The 18712-nt window shown below is 38.5% G+C and overlaps 1 protein-coding gene across 1 annotated transcript in view; it reads left to right on the forward strand.

Moving 5' to 3' along the window:
• The window catches only part of IGF2R (insulin like growth factor 2 receptor), a 56221-nt gene that overhangs the window by 30546 nt on the left and 6963 nt on the right, over window positions 1-18712 (forward strand). Inside the window, exons 21-40 of the mRNA XM_005488129.4 lie at window positions 647-748; window positions 1414-1588; window positions 2919-3086; window positions 3633-3776; window positions 5058-5236; window positions 5609-5696; window positions 7092-7298; window positions 7663-7793; window positions 8473-8570; window positions 9405-9541; window positions 10145-10335; window positions 10904-11030; window positions 11401-11523; window positions 12509-12771; window positions 14365-14577; window positions 15518-15667; window positions 16299-16460; window positions 16950-17151; window positions 17539-17685; window positions 17816-18050. Coding sequence (XP_005488186.3) covers window positions 647-748; window positions 1414-1588; window positions 2919-3086; window positions 3633-3776; window positions 5058-5236; window positions 5609-5696; window positions 7092-7298; window positions 7663-7793; window positions 8473-8570; window positions 9405-9541; window positions 10145-10335; window positions 10904-11030; window positions 11401-11523; window positions 12509-12771; window positions 14365-14577; window positions 15518-15667; window positions 16299-16460; window positions 16950-17151; window positions 17539-17685; window positions 17816-18050 — 3242 coding nt within the window. The remainder of the gene's footprint in view (window positions 1-646; window positions 749-1413; window positions 1589-2918; window positions 3087-3632; window positions 3777-5057; window positions 5237-5608; window positions 5697-7091; window positions 7299-7662; window positions 7794-8472; window positions 8571-9404; window positions 9542-10144; window positions 10336-10903; window positions 11031-11400; window positions 11524-12508; window positions 12772-14364; window positions 14578-15517; window positions 15668-16298; window positions 16461-16949; window positions 17152-17538; window positions 17686-17815; window positions 18051-18712) is intronic.

Raw genomic sequence — 18712 nt, forward strand, 5'->3', positions numbered from 1 at the left:
ACAAAAATACTCAGGTGTTTACTTCCTCTTGAATGCTTCATTTAATGTTTCATTCCCTTGTTATGTTGCTAGTAAAACTGAGTTTATATGTATGGATATGTAATATCCTTGTTTTCTGCAGATCATCAGATGAGGCTTTTCTTTTTTCACACTAAGCCATGAGATTAGCTCGGTTGCTAAGAGCGTGATGCTAATAGCACCAAGGCTGAGGCTTTGATTCCTGTTTGATCCCCATATGAGCCATACATTAAACAGTTGGACTCAGTGATCCTTGTGGGTCCCTTCCAATGCAAAATATTCTGTGAAATCTACTCAGTTGCTTCTGCTTTACAGGTCTCACCATAAACACATTAGTGTGAAAACAGCCCTCAGTTAAAATTTCCATGCTCTTAGCTAATATGATAGATGCCATCTCTTAAATTCCACTTTCGTATGTTGGTGTGACTGATGTCAGTGGACAAAAAGAATTGAACAAATATACAAAAGAATTGAATGAAGCTACTGCCAGAGTAGCTTATATATGTTCTATATGCAGGGTAGGAATATGTCTAAATCACTGCTTTGGTTCTTGAAACGAGTTAGAGGTAAAATCTAAACAGAAGAAATGCAGAAGGAGAAAATAATTTTGTTGTAATTTTTTTCCCAGTCGTGCTCTGTGCGAGATCCAAACACTGGTTTTGTGTTCAACCTGCAGCCATTGGCTTCTGAGCAAGGGTACACAGTTACTGGCAATGGGAAAACATTCTCGGTAAGGATTTTGACTGCATTCTCTGTTGTTTGAGTGCTGTTGTTGCATTTTTTGTCTTGCATAGTGATCTAGGGGAGCTTTCACTCAGTCTTCTTAGGGAGTATGAGTTGGCAGGAAAGCTTTGTGGTAGAGGGAGGGAATGAAAGATTACTTCAATCGCCTAATCTCGAAAGCATTAAGCTTCTGGTTCTTGGAGAACATGAGGTAGCCACACTTTTGAGGCTCCTTTTTGAGGTGATTTTTCCCCTCTTGGACTCTATTGTGTACTGCCAATTTATCAGCGAATTCTGAAGAAATTGATAGGGAAAGCCTAGAAAAGGATTTAGTCTGTCCATATCAGTGTTTTTAATGTAATCTGCATGTGTCAGTAATCCTAGGCTGTCATTGATAATACCATAGTGATATCTTTAGGCCAAGAATAAACATGCTGAACCACATCCTTTACTCCTAGTGGGGAGAATTTATGGACCCCATAATCCAAAGATTGAGGATACTCTTACTGTATTATAGTTGAATTGTAGTCTGCAATTTCTGCACTGCAAGACAACTGTATTGTTTCAAATAGTTCTCTACAAGTGTTTTACTGATGTAGAAATGGCCATGTGGACCTTGTTTTTCTGATGCAGTTAATACCATGTACATCTACATGTTTTCAAAATTTCTAGCTAAACATTTGTGGACACTTGCCATATTGTGGTGAAATCAATGGCAAAACAGCTGCTGGGTGTGAAAGAGAAAATCTGACACCTCTGAGGCCACTGGAATTGGACAAAACCCTTTATCTATCCAGTGAAGGGTTTCTAACTCTTACCTACAGAGGCCGTCTTCATGTGGAATCAGGTGAGTTCAGGAAATACACAGGATATTGTAAAAACAGTGTGAGTGGTCTTCATTCCTTCTTTTGTTCATGTGCTGAAGTATATTTGGCTTGGTATTAATTTCTTAAACAAGCTTGCTCCTATGGAAATTTTAGGAAGAGATGAAGTTACACAGCATGGTAATGGCTCAGTAATACATGTGCATTTCAAAACTCTAGGAAAGTGACTCAATACACTATAGAGTTTTCTCCTTAGCAGATGAAAAATACTGGTGCTTGCATGGAGAAATGGATAGTCAAATTGGGAAAACAAAATGAACTCAGGTTCTTTTTCTAAGTGAAGTAATAGCTTTTAGCTTCAGTTTCATGGATAATTCTCTCTAAAGGTGTTTCATATCTGAAAGGTCAGTTTTCAGTAAGCTTGTACTCTCCTTTGAGAGTACAATTCTCCATTTTAAATTAGTGCTCTAATACTTCATGTGTACCTGCTTCATGAATTTTATATTTTGCAGGTAAAATGAATTAAAAATGTATATCTGTTTTTTGATAGTAGATGCTCTTCAATTATACTGAAACTGAGCTTTGTAGAAAGGAATATGACATCTTAACAACAAAAGACCTTGGGAAAACTGGGTTTTGGATTCAGGAACCTCAAATGCTTCAACATGTTTAATTGCTGGGGTGCTATCTCTTGTTTTCTCAGTTGTGACATTTTTGTACATAATATGTAACAGTGATTAAGCTCTTATGTATTTTATTTTGAGAGGTTCTACAATTTTTATAACACTACTAAGAATTTTGCTGACAAATACTACTCCCTGACATAATTCTGTCATTTCTTGAGGACTAAACAGAACTTAAAATAAAGTGCTTTGGTAGGATCAGTATTACTTGTTCTGCAGTCGTTACACTGAACTTCTTACAAACAAACAGAACCCCCAAACCAAAACTTTTTGTGATGTAATTTAAAAGCTGCTTGTTACCACTGGTGGTGTTTTAAAAAGTTTCTGTTTCTTCATATATGTCAAACAACGTAGGGAGCAGAGGTCAATGAAGGTAATCATGTTGTTGAAATGTGTCAAGGAGACACATTTCAACAAGATGATTACATTGTCAAGGCATGTTTTGGCCTCTTGTTTGTAGAGGCAATGGTGGCTGCTAGGCAATTTTTCATGGCTCTCTGAAGAAGGCTTGCATATTTACAGCTGAAACTCCATAATCAGCAAGGTGGTGTTATCCTTGAAGCAGTTATTAATAAGAAACTCTTAGAAAATTTTGAAGTTGAGTATTAACTTGAACTTAAATTCAAATGTTCCAAACAGAACCATCAGTAGATAAATGTTTGTTTTATAGGAACATCAGACATGTTCAGAGTGACTTTCATTTGTAATGATTCATATCCTGGAGAGCTTAAGTTTGTGCGTGAGGAGATAAACAGTGTGCTGGACGTCCATGATACTTTTTTTGAGTTTCACACAGCTCTGGCTTGTGCTCCTGCTCCTGTAGATTGTCAGGTTACAGGTGAGTACCTGGAATTTAGGTGGGCTTTTTCCCATGTTGGAAGGATTAACTGGGCAGCAAACTTCTGCTCAGTGGAGGGCTTTAAGATTACCTATTGAGAAGACATTTGTAAGACTTAAAATCTTTGTAGAAGAAGAGGGAAGTTGTTTGAAGCAGGCTTTACTTAAAAAACAGGGAATAAAGCTAATTTAAAACATTGTGGTATACACAAGAAAGTTGATAATTACTTTGAAAACATGTAATCATTACTGTGACTGATGCTGCTTCAGCCCTACTCTAAAGAAAATGAGTTAATTTAGTATTGACATCTGTAAAAATGCACCTGTGATTTGTGGAGAAGTTACATTTGGGAAGTAACTGGCAAGGAAACTGTGTTCTACATTTGGCATGGTGATGTTTGTGTGGCAACAGTACATTCTCTTAATAAATATCTAATGTGATTCTGAAAGTTATTTTGAGTTGTGTATTTGTTAGTGAAACTGGTATCATGTCAAATCCAATTCTGCTGCAATATTAAGTTCTCTCAGCTTACTGCATTTCTTCTAGATGCTGCTGGCAATGAGTATGACTTAAGTGACTTGAGCAAAGATGGCGAGCCGTGGGTTGCTATAGACACTTCAAAGGAAGCGAAAAAGCGAACATTTTTCTTGAATGTCTGCAAGCCCCTGCCCTATGTGACTGGATGTCCTGGTAAGCCAAGTAGCAAACACTTCTTAACTTTTGTCTTCTGATGCAAGACCTTATGGTCAGAGTGATGTCCCTGGCTGTTTTAGTAAGATTTATTGACTCCTGTCTAATCACAGAAATAGCATAGATCTGGATGATGTATGTCACCCATGTGTCTGGGTGACATATGCAAGAGTATTAATAAACAGACTTCTGCAAGCTGAGAGCAGTCTTAATGCTCATCAGGACTCTTGCATTGAGATGTATATTAATGCGTTTGGGAAAATTGCATTGAGGGCAGTATTGCCAGGATCTGTGAGCTTATTATTATTTTTTAAAGAAGATAGGATATAAAGTGTCATAGTTTAACCCCAGCCAGCAGTCAATCCCATTCAGCTGCTTGCTCACTTCCCCACCAGCAGGATCAGGGTGAAAATCAGAAGGGTGAAGGTGAGAAATTGTGGTTTCTGGTAAAGACATTTTAATGGGCAAAGCATAAGCTGAGCATACAAGCAAAGCAAAACAAGAAATTAACTCCCTTCTTCCCATGGGGAGGCAGGTGTTCAGCTATCTCCAGGAGGGCAGGGCTACATCACATGTAACAGTGACTTGGGAATACAAACATCATAATTCCAAATGTCCCTCCTTCCTCCTCCTTCCCCCACTTAATATGAGCATGATGTCATATAGTTTGGAATATCCCTTTGATCAGTTTGGGTCACCTGCCCCTGCTGTGTCTCCTCCCAGCCTCCTGTGCCCCCCAGCTTTCCTTGCCATCTTATAGTAGGAAAAGCAGAAAAGGCCTTGGCTCTATGTAAGCCCTGCTCACTAATAACAAAAAATCTCTATATTATCAACCCTGTGTTCAGCACAAATCCAAAACACAGCCCCATATTCACCATTGTGAAGAAAATTAAGCTGAAACTAGTAGAGGAAGTCAAATGTTGTTGAAACCTCCTAACTGAATGAAGCCAAAATGAGAAACTTAACCCCTGTCTTACTCCATTTCTCCCCAGTTTAATGTATTTAACGGTACTGTAGTCTTTTACAAGTCTGTGGAATCAGATAAATTAGTGCAGTTTGAAAGATTTGAGTATGCAGGAGTATCTCGGTACATTCCTCAAAGGCTTTAGGTACACTGTGTTTCTAACTGTGTTGATGAATATGTGTGTGTTGTGTTCTGCTTCAGGAGTTTGAGACAGTTTACTTCAAAGCTCTCTTAAAGCTTCCCTGTTATATTATTTTACAATCAATTTAGCACTCGTTGTTAAAGCTTTGAACTAAACACCAGTTCTTGTCCTGTAGGTGGTGCCATAGGATCTTGTGTGAAATACACTGATAAAAGCAAGAATTTGGGAGTCATTCAGATAAACCCCCAGGCTGCTACTGATGGGTCATTGAGCATTATCTACTTGAATGGTGACACGTGCAAAGATAATCAGCGTTACTCCACACGTATCATCTTCCAGTGTGACCAAACAACGGTAATTTTCTCTTCTACTTGCTACTAATGAGGATTTTAGTGCTTTTACCAAAATAAACCATGTTTATTCCTCTTAACATGGAGAGACTGATTCTAAAAAGTAAAATCTTACATATTGGGTTTTTCCTTGGCTCTTCTTGAAAAAGCTGTCTGTTTTGCTGAACCTATAGAACACAATTGTGAACTATCGTGGAATCCTTTTTCCTCCTGTGAGCCACCAAAAGCAGCTCTTTGCTGAACATCAATACTGCAGTTTGATAGTGAAGACTTTAAACTGTGAAACTGCAGTAAAAAAAAAAAAGCCATGTGCGTATGTTTTGAGACTTGCAGTGTAATTGTTAGTAAGCCTCCTTCATATGGCTCTTTTCTGTAGGGATCACCAGTGTTGGAGCAAGAGAATGACTGTGAGTTTGTCTTTGTTTGGAGGACTTTGGCGGCATGTCCTGTTCACAAAGCAGAAGGTAAGTAGTTATTTGAGATTTAAAGTATCAGTCAAACTGTACAAGTAATAAATACTTGAATGAAACTATGTTGGGTTCTTGCCCTGTGAATCTTTGTGTAAAAAGCGTTGGCTTGTGGAGGAATGTCTATTCTGAGCTTTAAGCTAACTACAAATCCTGTCTAATGTCAAAAGTACAAGTTAGGATGAGAGGCAAATGTACTTGCCTATCTAGAGAAAGAAGATGTAATACAGTACTTTATCAAAACAGCATTATTACTCTCTTGTTAAATCACAGACAGACTTGCTAGTAAATAATAAAACCTCAGTTTTCATGAGAACAGAGTTGATTTTGTGCCTGGCAAGTCGTTCCCTGTTCCTCACCAAAGACTGGAAGCAAGATTAAACTTGACCCTTGTTAGACAATGGGTGAGAGGCCAGTGGGGGAGTCTCAGTTTGTATTTGACTCCAGGATGTGCAACAAGAAATCGCAAGTTCTGGTTCTGGTACTTGATTGTCTCTTAGATGGAATGTATAGACGTCTTCTCTGCCTTTGCAGGCTTTGTTTTGCCGCTTGTAGATAATTCCTTATTCTTGGACTTCCTGTAAGGGTCCTGTCACAACAGTCCTAGCCTTTATTGAAACTGCTGATGAACTGACATGGCATGAGGAATGTTCACAAACTGCTGCTCTGTAGCACATAATTACTGTGCAGGACACTGGTGACTGAATTGTGGTTCTGAAGAAGGAAAGCTGATGTCTTTAGCTGGGTACTAACATGTATGATTGAGAAGAGCATAATGTTTGTGTGATGCAATCTGATGATTTTTTTAAAAGCTTCAGAATATTGAGCAAAGGGTCACTTTAAAAACTGAGGACTTGAGCAACAGCAAAGTCACTGACATATAGCAGCTAATGACACTCAGGAAACTAGAATTTTCCTAAACCTTCTTTTATATGCATCTTTGTAGATTTGTAAGCTGGAATAAATATTTCCTATGACCAATTATTTTCTCAACTCATCAAACTTCAGAGCTGTTAAAAGAAGATACAAGACTGACATCTAGGACACCTCTTGCTTTGATCTTGTGACCTTGCTGTTCTTTCCAGATGATTAAGCAAGTTCTGGACTTAGTGTCTCTGATTTTGTACTTAACCTTCAGCACAGCTGAAAGAAGAACTTGAGACCACTCTGAGGCAGTTTTTGAACTACAATGTGGCTTTTGCATCTTGCTTTAGTGGCAGTTGTAAAAGAAATGTGCTGTTTATACTAAGATGGTTCTTCAGTGTCACTGCCTTAAAGTAGCTACTCATTTTTGTGGCCTTATTTGTCCAGTAAGCCTTAATTGTCCCCAGTGTATTTGGGAAGGCTAATAGATCTTAAGTTGTAATTTAAATTGCTAACTTCTCTTTAAAGGAAAAGATTGCCAAGTGAAAGATCCAAGGTACGGTCACGTTTTTGACCTGAAGCCACTTTCCAATAAGGACATCAAAGTGAGTACAGATGAGTATGACTACTACTTCAGAGTTTGTGGAGAAATAACAGAGCCTTGCTCTGCAGAGCATCACGGTGTTGCATCCTGTCAAGTAAAGAAGATGGACCCTAACTTCAAAAAAGTAGCAGGTACAGCACTTACTTAAATGAACCTAGGGAATGGGAAAATTAACCAGGGTGTAATAGAAGATGGGTTCTTGCTAATCTAGTACATCTAATGAGATAAAACACCTCACTGCTTTGGCTCAATGTGCAGATAGAATGGCATACGTGTAGTTACCTTGACACTCAGTTATGAATGAGTTCAGCTTTACTGTGCTGTAGTACTAGTCCCACAATAACTGGATTGCAAGTTTTAGAGGAAGGCTGAGGTCTGTCTATCTATTCTTTAATTGTGCATTTTATTGCTGTTTATGTGACCCTGTTGTCAGAGACATTACTGCAGTTGTGTGTTTACTGTAGCTGTTGACTTTTCTCAACTCTTTGCTTCTAGGCTTGCGTACAGACAAACTGACTTTCAAAAATGGTCTAATAATGCTTAATTACACCAGTGGAGAAAAATGTCATAAAATATATGAACGATCAACTGCTATATTATTCTATTGTGACAAGACTACATCTGAGGTTTGTTTCAAAACATGCTACCTGTACATACTGTCTTCCAGAGTTTCTCTCCTTTTTAAAGTGTGGAAGGTTAGGGTGAATAACATGAATGTGCCTAATCATTTACAGAATAGACAAGTGATTCAAAGGTACTGTGAGGGGACAAAAAGATGAAGAATGTTTTGAATCTCCTGTTTATGGATGGTACCTTTATCATTGCCTAGGAAGATCAGTGCATATTGTTCCTTTAAGGGATGTCTGTCATTACTAGAGCTCTTGGAGAAGTTGGGAAGGGATGTTCTTCCATAAATAACAGTTGTTTTTTTGTAAGAAATAAAAGTTAGAAGGTTGAATGTGCAGGAAAGCAGGTATTATGTGGCCAGACTGGTTAAATTAAGTTGGTTACATGCTTTTGGTATCTGATTTGTGCTTCCCTTGCTGTTGTAAAACAATTCTGTCTAGAATTACTTTTGCTCTTCTTATTTCTTGGGGGGAGGCAGCAATTCCTAATGGCTGCCCTTTTATCAGAAGTGTGCATGTGGATAAACTCAGGTTTGGGAGAAGCCATGCTTAGCTGGTCAGAGGCATAGTGTGGCTCTAAGATAATATGTGTGTTCTTGCTGAAGCATGACTGAGGCATTTCATTGTTTCCATGTGTCTAAATGAGAAAGCAAATTAATTTTGTATTGTGTTCTTTCAGCCTATATTTTTGAAGGAAACTCCAGACTGCACCTACATGTTTGAATGGCATACTCAGCATGCTTGCCCACCTGTTAAATCTACTGAGTGCTCCTACAAGTAAGTTGTTTCCACAAAATTAAAACGGAGCTGTATGTTGAGAGAGACAAATACAGCCTTCTTGCAATGCAGTGCAACACTTTCCCTTTATGCCCCTTTAGCTATTGGGTTTTGACCAGCAAATGTAGCATTCAATGCCAGTGCATAATATTTTAAATAACTTTTGCAATTTGTTCTTCTGAAAACTAATTTCATTGGGAAAAAACCAACTTTGAGATTCTTCTGTGGAATAATAAAAGGGAACTGTTTGGTATGTACTTATTGATGGTTGAATCTGAGTATGTTAGGTGGTTGCAAGTGTCAAGTTGTTATTTAACAGTAGCTAATTTAAATAAGACTACAACTGCCTGTTTGGAACTTCCACCAAACAGTGCTTCAGGAAAAATGTAATTTATTTCTGTCACAGCCAAGTATTAGCTCATTAGGATTGGATGTGGGGTCAGATGTGGCTAATATTTGGACATCTGGCCTCTTTATAGGTCTCTACCCGAAGGTAAACCAGTGGATTTTAAGTGTGTGTTAAATACATATACACTGTAACTGTGTGCATGCTTGCCATGCACTGAAAGCCAGCATGCTTGAATTAAAAGCTGGAATTACTCTTCCATTGGCTGAGAGCTGTGTGCATGTGGACAGTTTCTGTGGGAGTAGCTGGTGCAGTGATGTTATCCCTCTACTGAATTTGAAGTTTCTGGGGGGGCACTGCGTCTGATGCAGACTTCTTTTCCAGTGAACAGTCTGCTTAGAGTTATCAGGTTGAAATTGCTGTAGTAACTTAAGAATTGCAACTTTAAAGTGCTTAATTATTTTACATGCCTTTAATCCTTTGTACAGGGATGCTGAAGGAAATTTCTATGACTTTTCGTCCCTGACACGACACAGGGAGAACTGGGAGGCCATTGCTATATCTGCTACTACCCAGAAATACTACATTAATGTCTGCAGGCCCTTGGTACCATACAGTGCTACACGTAAGTGCAAAATACAGAGATATTCTTCCTGTAGCTGGGGAAGGCAAGTGGCAGGACAGTACTGCTAGTGGCTGTTCTCAGCAAAATAAATCACAAAGCAAAGCTTGTGGAGACAGTATGTGGTGTGGTTTTAGCACCAGAGGGAAAGGTAGATTGTGAGCCTGATTTCCATCTGCTTAGTGGGTGAGATTCACTAGCAGCTCTTCTCTTGATAGCTTTGGTACTCTAGCTCTTCAGTCCTTATCCAAAGTTTGCTATAGCTCTTAAAAATTAAAATAATCATTTCAGAATTTCCATATGGCATCTTCTGACTGACTCTACATTTCGTGCAGTGCAAGGCCAGACCGTAGCCTTCCACTCTGTAGTAGTCTACTTCCCCTGTGGTAGCTGCCACTACTTTTTGCATGATTTTAAGTGAAGTGAGACAATTGCTGCTAGTTGCAATTTTTGGGGAAAATGCACCCCAATGAGTATGGCTGGGACAATGCCTTGGAGACAGATCAGCCATGATATACCTGAAAGTAGAGTAGTGGACTTTTATTCCAGGCAAGTGCACCTTACTAACATTTGAAGTAATAATGCAATTTTTGTTTATATGTATAGGTTCCTGCCCTTCTGATGCTGCTGCCTCCCTCATTGAGGGTACAAAATGTACCAGTCTTGGGGAAGTGGCTGATGGTCCTCGTTGGGAAAATGTCACTTTTATCCTGAAATATGTTAATGGAGATCTGTGTCCAGATCAAATGCGGAGCAAAACAACAATATTGCGACTCAAGTGTGATGAAAACAGAATTGTAAGTGGGTTCCTTTGGTTCCTTCTGCTGGGATTTTAGGTGTTCATGCAAGCAGAAGGACTTCTAGTACTTGGATTTTAGATGCTGAGCGATTGAGAGATCATGTTGTATACTCTGTTAGCACAAATTTTATCATCTGTAATAGCTTCAGATCGTCTGCTTACATCTTGAAGATGAATGTAGTGCAGGTTGGGAAGTGCTTCAAGTAGTAAATAATGCTGTTGACTGTGTAACTCTTAACTCTTGTGCATCTCTATGCCTTACCATTAAGTAGTCTTCTATTTGATGAGGTTTGAATTGCCTTTTGGATTTTCTATTGCCCTAGGCTACCTTTAGCTCTCCTCTCATTAATTTTATTTCTCCTGATAATGATTCTGTACTATTGTGTATTTGACATAATCACAGTTAAATACTCTGTTCTTGGATTAATTCACTGGACTATGATGATCTGTCAGGTTTTAGGACTGGTCTTTGAACTGAGCTCAGCTACAGGCTGCAGGGATAAACCCATTAGCATGAATCTTACACTATCACTTTATAGTTGCTTTCTCCACTGTTTTGTGTTTAGGAATCAAAGCCAGAACTTATAACTGCCATTGAAGATTGTGAATATACCTTCTTATGGTTCACCGCTGCTGCATGTCCTCTTAAAAGCAGTGTGCAAAATGACTGTCGGGTAACCAATCCTGCCACAGGTAAGGGGGAGGCCTCAGGATTTTCTATGTGGAAGAGGCTGCTGGAAGCAGCACTGCTGTATTTGTGTTCTTTAGGGACTTCTGTTAGTAAAGAGCAGTATGACACATCCTCTGGATAGTGATCAACAAGCTTACTGATGGTAGAAATCTCTTGTACTGCAATGTCACTTGGAACATAAATAGCTGATAGTTGAAGCACTAGTTTTTCCTCTATTAGTGTGAATAAGTAATTGTTTGCCTTTCTAAGCTAGCAGACAAGTAGGGTCTGGTTAACCTTCTGACTTTAAGTTACTGAAAGCTTATAATACAAAGAAATATCTTGATTTTTAATCTGAATAAGAGATTAAATTGTTCCATGATCTCCCTATAGACCACCTCTTTGATCTGACACCTTTAAAGCGAGAGTCTGGCTATACCATCAGTGATTCCCACAACAGAATAATTGAGTTGAATGTTTGTGCTGAAGTTAAAAGTTCATGTGCTAATGGAGCTGGTAAGCAACTTATCCTCTCTGGTACTGTAATCATTGACTATAGGGTAACCAAAGAAATGCTTATGCTCAAGTTTACTGCAAAATGTGATTTTACTGCAAATGCAGAAGGAGTGAAGGGAGCAGCTTGTGGCTGTACTGACCAGGAACATAAAACTGTTTTAGGAAATGAGGCCATATATTTTTACCCAACACCATTCACATGGGCTCACTTCAAGTCCCAGTCCCTTTATTTCCTAATGAATGGACATGAAGGCAGGAATGTAGTTGCTTGTACTGCATGTCTTTAATGCTGTGAAAATGGAAACATTACAATCTTCTACCTAAAGTGAACTTTATAGTGATGCATTGCTGTAATATGTCTACACTGGGCTTTGTGTCTGTACTTCAAAACTTTGCCCATCCTCTTTCTAGCTTTGTTTTGTTCTTGTTGCTTCTGAAACATCAGTGGAAGTTAAATTTCTGCTTAATTAACTAGTTTTATAGCTGCTTAATTGCAGGTTGAATTACTAGCTCTTCTGTCAAATTGAATAAGAAATAATACTTAAGCATCTTAAATGCTAAAATAGGAATATTGCTTGTTGAGAAAATTATTTTTGTGAAGTTAAAAGAAAATATTGGATTGATTTGGTTTTTAAGAGGCATCTTAATAAAATTATATATATCTGTCTGACATTTTGAATTAATTGCTTGGTTTTCGGAGATGTGATAACCAAACACTGCTCTGTAGCTGCTTAAGCATGTATAGATGCAATACATTCAGCTGGTTGATGAATAAAGGAAATATTTGGTCTTTGTATCAGTGCAGTTCAGCTCAGTTTAATTGCAGCTGGATTCTGGATTCTGTGGCAAAGCCATTCTTTATTAGAAAAATTAAAGTGATGATACAGTCTTAATGTTCCTTCTGTTTATGTTGTATGGTGCAATTTTTGAAGGCAGTTGCATCAGGCTTGATCTGTTTTCTTAATTTTTCTTTTTTCCATTTTAGCCGTCTGCATCACAAGTGGCCAAAAACCAGTTAATGCTGGAAAACAGAGTAAAACTTTAAGTTATGAAGATCAGGTGTTAAAGCTTGTCTATGAAGATGGAGATCCTTGCCCTGCAGACCCTGCACTGAAGCATAAAAGCTATTTTAGCTTTGTATGCAAGTCTGATGCTGGAGATGAGAGCCGGCCTGTTTTTGTGTCCTTTGATGAGCAGACATGCACTAGTTACTTCTCTTGGCATACTTCCTTGGCTTGTGAAGAAGAGGTGAGAATCACTTTTGCAGAAAAAGCTCATGGGACTTAAAATTTCTGAGGGGGGTTAGATATAATAGCAGTATATTTTAAATTCCTTGAGGGAAAGATTTCTTCCTGTAGTACAGAACCCAAGTTCATGTAGGAGTTCTTGAATGCTTTCCTTACTAACATTTAAACAGGGGTGAGCAATACTTGAAAAACTCCTTCTGAGTGTGTTGAGCCAAGTTAAAACTTCTAACACTTGAGAATAACCCCTTTGTGGAACCTCCTTAGCTGCTTTTCTGCACAGTTCAAATCAAAGCCATAGGGTGTCGTGTTGGGAAGCAGTGGGGAAGATCCTCCAGTGCAGCAGGCCAGCAGAGCTGAGGTTGACTGGAGGAAGGATAACATCTCTGTGCACGGGGATGGTCTTTGTTTCTGGGCAGGTGACTAGAGGCCAGGCAAGTGCATGATCAGTTTGCTTGGTGCAAAACCCAATAAACCTTGACAGAGTGAATTTAGAGTTGGCTTCTGATGTCCAGCACGTGCTGTAACAGCATAATCTGGTCGGTTTAGTTGAACTGGTGTTCCAGACAATGCATTGAGGTCGTCTTTAGTTAATTTTAGCTATTTAAAAATGACCAGTAGAGGGTGGGTGCATGGAGTAAAGGCATCCCTAGGAATAGAAGGCCAAACAAACTATTGGAGGAGTTTAGATCTTTTCTTAATACCTGATATTTTCTTTTGCGAATCTGCCTAATAATTCTTTTTGCTGCTTTGATTACCTCTAGTGTGACCATCATTCTCTGCAACAAGTTGTTTTTCCTCCCTGTCACTGTTTCTACAATACTACAATAGCTCTCACTTCCATTTAGAAAAAAGATATTCCAATTTTTCTTTCACCAACAGGAACTGTCACATTCTCTCCTTCAGCTACACACAGTTCTGGTTTCCCTTCAGTAGTACGTACCATGCTGCAATACAAATCAAAAATACCCAACCCCAATGTTTTCTAGCCTGTTAATTCCATTTGGTGATCTGTAGTGACATTCCGATCCCTTTTTTCACAGTGACCCAAGCTATTTCAGTGTGATGATATCTAGGTAGTGACTATGATTATTTGTCCTGAAATTTAATGGTAATTGTATTAGTTGCTTCTTTTCCAGCATCTAAAGAAGAATAGATTTCTCAAATTCCTCATAGACTCTCAGTAGGTTTATGCATGTTAAGACTAAAGCCATCAACTTGCAATACACTGACTTTACATTGTTATAATGTTATAACCAGGCTTGTTTGTTGGAGGTGGTGTGGATGAGGAGAGGAAGGCATGGGGCCTGATGTGGTGAAGTCGTAGTGACTATGGATGCTGGTGTATGTGCGCCAGAGCTTTGTTTTGGTGTTGTTCTGATAGGGACTTCATTCCATAAGGATGTTTAAATGATCAAGGTTTTTCATATGGTGCTTAGTATCGATAGATGAGCAAAAATTATAATGAATGCTTCTTTACTTACGTTTGAAACTTTTAAACGTAGCCATGCTTCTGGCCCCAAGAAGGATAAGATGTTTTTCAATTAATCACAGCAAGTAATAAAAGAATAAGATAAATAAATGTATTTTCTTGTAGGTGAAGTGCTCAGTGATGAATGGCAGTTCCATTATTGACCTGTCTCCTCTGATCCATCGCACTGGCTATTATGAGGCATTTGTGGTTGAAGATCTTACAGATGTTTCTCCAGACTTCTACATCAACATTTGTGAGCCTCTCAATCCTATCAAAGATGTCAATTGCCCGCCTGGATCAGCTGTTTGCATGGTTCTTGTTAATGCATCACCAATAGTAAGTACTATGCCAAGAATCACTGAAACGTGCATTTCCTTAATAGTTTAATATAGCATCCCTGCCTAGAGACCTGATTTGAACCAGAGGCTTGACAGTGGATTAAAGAAATGGAATGCAGAATCAAAACCTCCTCTGCAAAGTTCCCTTTTATTGCTTTTCCCTGTGAAGAAGTATTTTCCTATACTGAACCCCAGTGGTCTTTTTTGGATGTCAGAAGATTAAATACAGGGATAAATCTAAAAATTGCTACAGAGATTTTTTTTTTTCATGTAGTGGAAAAGAATTTATGTACCCAAGTGCTGTGTGCCAAATGTGGACACTGGGAAGCACAAAGTCTTAGCCATCGTGTGGCTCAATTGATCTTGTGATAGCCTGTTGCAATTGGAAGCAGTCTAGATGCTAGTGTGCTTCAAAATGCATTTAGATCTTTCATGTAAGAACTTGACAGCTACATAAGTAGCAAGCCTGTTACAGAGGATTGACTAACTTGTCTGTATCATTACCTTGAGAGATCTAGGTTTTTTTTCTTTTGAGGACTTGTTTGCAAGCTCTTGAAGATAGATGCAAAAAAGCTGTGATTGTTTTTGACAAATTTCCATAGTCATGTAGGGACCTTATGACATTGTTAATGCTATTTTTAAGTGATGTGGTGGTAATTTGGCACATTGATGTAAAGAAGAATCTACCTCTAAGAGGCGGAAACTCCTTAGCTTTTGTCTAGCTCAGTGACAAAAGTTTTGAGTTGCTCAACTTATGTTTTGTTAGGGTTGAAATGTGATGGCTGTTCTTTGAGTATAGATTGCAAGTTTTTGCAAGTGTAGTAGTTGTGCTCCTGTGTAAACCAAATAGATGAATCTGAATGGATCTGAATCTCTGGGCTGATCTGGAATCTGGATGTGTCCTGTAATTCTATTAATACATATTTTTACTTGTGTAGGATATTGGTCGTGTTACTGAACCTCCCCAGTTCAATAAGGCAGCAAATGAAGTTTACATCACTTACAACAGCACTACTCCTTGTCATATAAACAATGGATTGAACTATACTTCTATTATTGTATTTCACTGTGGCCAAGGAACTGGTCTGGTAAGACATCTATCCAACTTAGGTTGATATTGGAATGTAATGAAAAGTGGGTAGTAACCAGTGTTAGCTTTGTTTAAAACTAAGTCAAGGGTTTGTTTCTCTAATGTATGGATGGACTCACATCAAGAAGTGTAATATTTATTTTCTTGACTGGCTAAAATTTTATTGAGGGCATGAACTTTAAGCTTGAGAGTAACAGATAGTGATGATTTCAAGCATTAGATTGCACAGAAGTAATGTAATGATAACTTATAGCTGGCACTAAACTTAATGCTGTATTGCACCTCATTTAGATCCTAAAGTTTGTACTTGTACCTCAAGCTAACACAAGAATCAGTGTAACCTTACAGGTATTACTCTGAAGTGTTCCCCCTATGCTGTAACATTTTCTATAATCACACACAACTTTAAAAATTTGCAATTAGTTACTTGTGTTTTTACTTTGTGTCAACACCTGGACACTAAATTGAGCTTGCATGGTGATGTGAATCTAACGCTTCTTGAATTTTTTTAATGCTTCAACAAACTGTAAAGAGGCACTGGGATTAACTACTGGGGAATTGGGAAAGTGCAAAGACAACAGCAAACTCTGCAAAAATTAAATGTGTCTTCCTGTGTTCTTTGGTAACAGGGTAAGCCAAAGATGATAAGGAAAGTTGACTGCACATTTGTGTTTGAGTGGGAAACTCCACTTGTGTGTCCTGATAAAGTGAAAACTTTGGGCTGCTCTGTGATTGATGAACAGCTACACTATACATTTAACCTGACCAGCCTTTCTGGAAGATCATTTGAGGTAATGCCTTCTTGTGGTGTGACATTTATTTATTTATTTTTCTTATTTATAATAACCTATTGCTATCAACATTTTAAAACTGCAGGAAGGATTTCTTTTAAGCATTCTGTGTGAGAAAAAGCTGAAATGTGCTGTGGTCAGTATTGATACCTTTTTGGCTTCTGACAGAGGGAATAATGTTAGAGAGTATAACATTTTAATGTTTTTGAGAGTGAAGTTAATGGACACAGTGATGGGTAAAGGAATGAGAAATCTTCACCTTTGACAGAATCTTGAATGAGAAAGCAGGTCTGGTGAACATATTTTATCTGTGATCCTTTGTGCTTTATCTGCAGCTTTGTCATATTAAGGAAGGCCAGACTTGAAAAATTAGTTCTCTCTTCCTTCTGCAGTATGCAAATGCTGCCTGAGGCTTGGTTTTATAAAGCACTTGTGATTTTCTAAGTACTGATTCTAGACTTGCTGTGATGCTTCTGATTGTCTACACAGGTATTTTCTGGCTCCAACAATTACCACATTGGTGTGTGCAGCGTGGGCTTGCCCCAGGGAAAATGCAGAGATGGGGCAGTGTGTCTGACATCTGAAAATGGTGTGTCATCCTTTGGAAACATAAAGGAAATGAGAATGGACTATAGCCACCAGGATGAGACAGTCATCTTGCAGTACACAGGAGGTGATCGGTGCCCTCCAGGTGAGATCCAAGCAGGCCCATTCTTTATGTTGAAAATATTTTTCCCTTAAAACAGGAGGTTTTGTTGTGACAGGAGGAAGCAACCTAGATTTTACATACAGCAATAGAAACATGCCGTTTTGCTAAATCACAAGCATCGTATTAATCTGCAACATCAACGTGTATCTCCCTGGAAGAGACTGTGCAACTTTTCTGTAGGGATGATTGTTGCTAGTTGTATGCTACGTCTGGTTTTCTAATCGGGTTTAAATTCAGTGTTTCGGTATTTCTGTTGTCTGCCACTGACCTTTCTTTAGCATTGAAGTACAGGCTTTGAATAAGGTTCTGAATACAGATATGCCTCTATTCTACTGAGTGTAGTTATGAGATTATACCTTTCCTTCTCAGTGACTGACAAGGGAGAGCTCTGTGTGTTCCCCTTCAAGTACAAAGGGAAGACCTATGAGGAATGTATTACAGAAGGGAGGAATAAGCCATGGTGTGCTACAACTGAAAACTACCAGGGAGATGAAAAGTGGGGATTCTGTAGTAGCAGTAAGTACTTTCTATACTTTATGTACAAGGATGTTAGCTAACACAGATTTATCTGCACTAAAATCCATATATGCCTGCAAGCCTCCTGTAAAATACACTTTTTCTTTTTTTCCAACCATTCTGCTTATAGCAACTGCAAAAAGGGAATCTACCATTATCTTTACATGTGATGAAAATGCTGGTGTTGGGAGCCCATACCTTCTCAGTGAGACTCTTGGTTGTGCTGTGACATTTGAATGGAAGACTCAAGCTGTTTGTCCTCCCAAGAAAATGGAGTGCAAGTTTGTCCAAAAACACAGAACATATGACTTGAGAATGCTCTCTTCCCTGACAGGATCATGGATCTTTTTCCACAATGGGAACTCGTGAGTATTGAGCAACTCACAGGGAGCAGCTTGCTTATCAGTAAAGTTGCAATGTGGCATAGAATTTCTATTTAGTTCCTGCTCAGTGTCTTAAAACAGTCAGTGCTTAACACTTCATATAAATGAAAAAAACTGAGAAAGGAGCCCATTTTATCTGAAGGGACTGAGAAATCACATTCTTCATTCTCACCCTTTTCCTCTATTGGTAACCCTTTTTAAAGAATGAATACATCTAAACTAAAAGCTATTAAAAAACTTTACATTTTAAAGATAGCAGTTTAAATATAATTTTGTTGCTGAAATGCTATTTTTTTTGATGCTTAAACTTGTTGAAGAAAAATCTTAATTACTTAGTTGCTTTCTTTTGACTCAAATGTACAACTTATTTTGTGATGTTTTACTGGGGCTTTTCACCCATATTCCTCAATGTATTAGCATAGTGGAAAATATGGATGTGAGGAAGTCATCAACCTTTCCAGCCTCCCTCCTCCAGCTAGGAAATAGAAACGAACTGGCAAGGATGACAGCATCTAATTCTAAACTTATGATAAACTGTGGGGTAGCAAAATGCTTCATTCACCACCTTGCCAGCAGTTCTCTGCTCTAACATATCTGAGCTGGTATAACTCTGAGGAGATGCTGAATTTAGGGTAGTACTATAA

Source organism: Zonotrichia albicollis, chromosome 3 (genome assembly GCF_047830755.1).
Source record: "Zonotrichia albicollis isolate bZonAlb1 chromosome 3, bZonAlb1.hap1, whole genome shotgun sequence".
NCBI classification, from domain to species: Eukaryota; Metazoa; Chordata; class Aves; order Passeriformes; family Passerellidae; genus Zonotrichia; species Zonotrichia albicollis.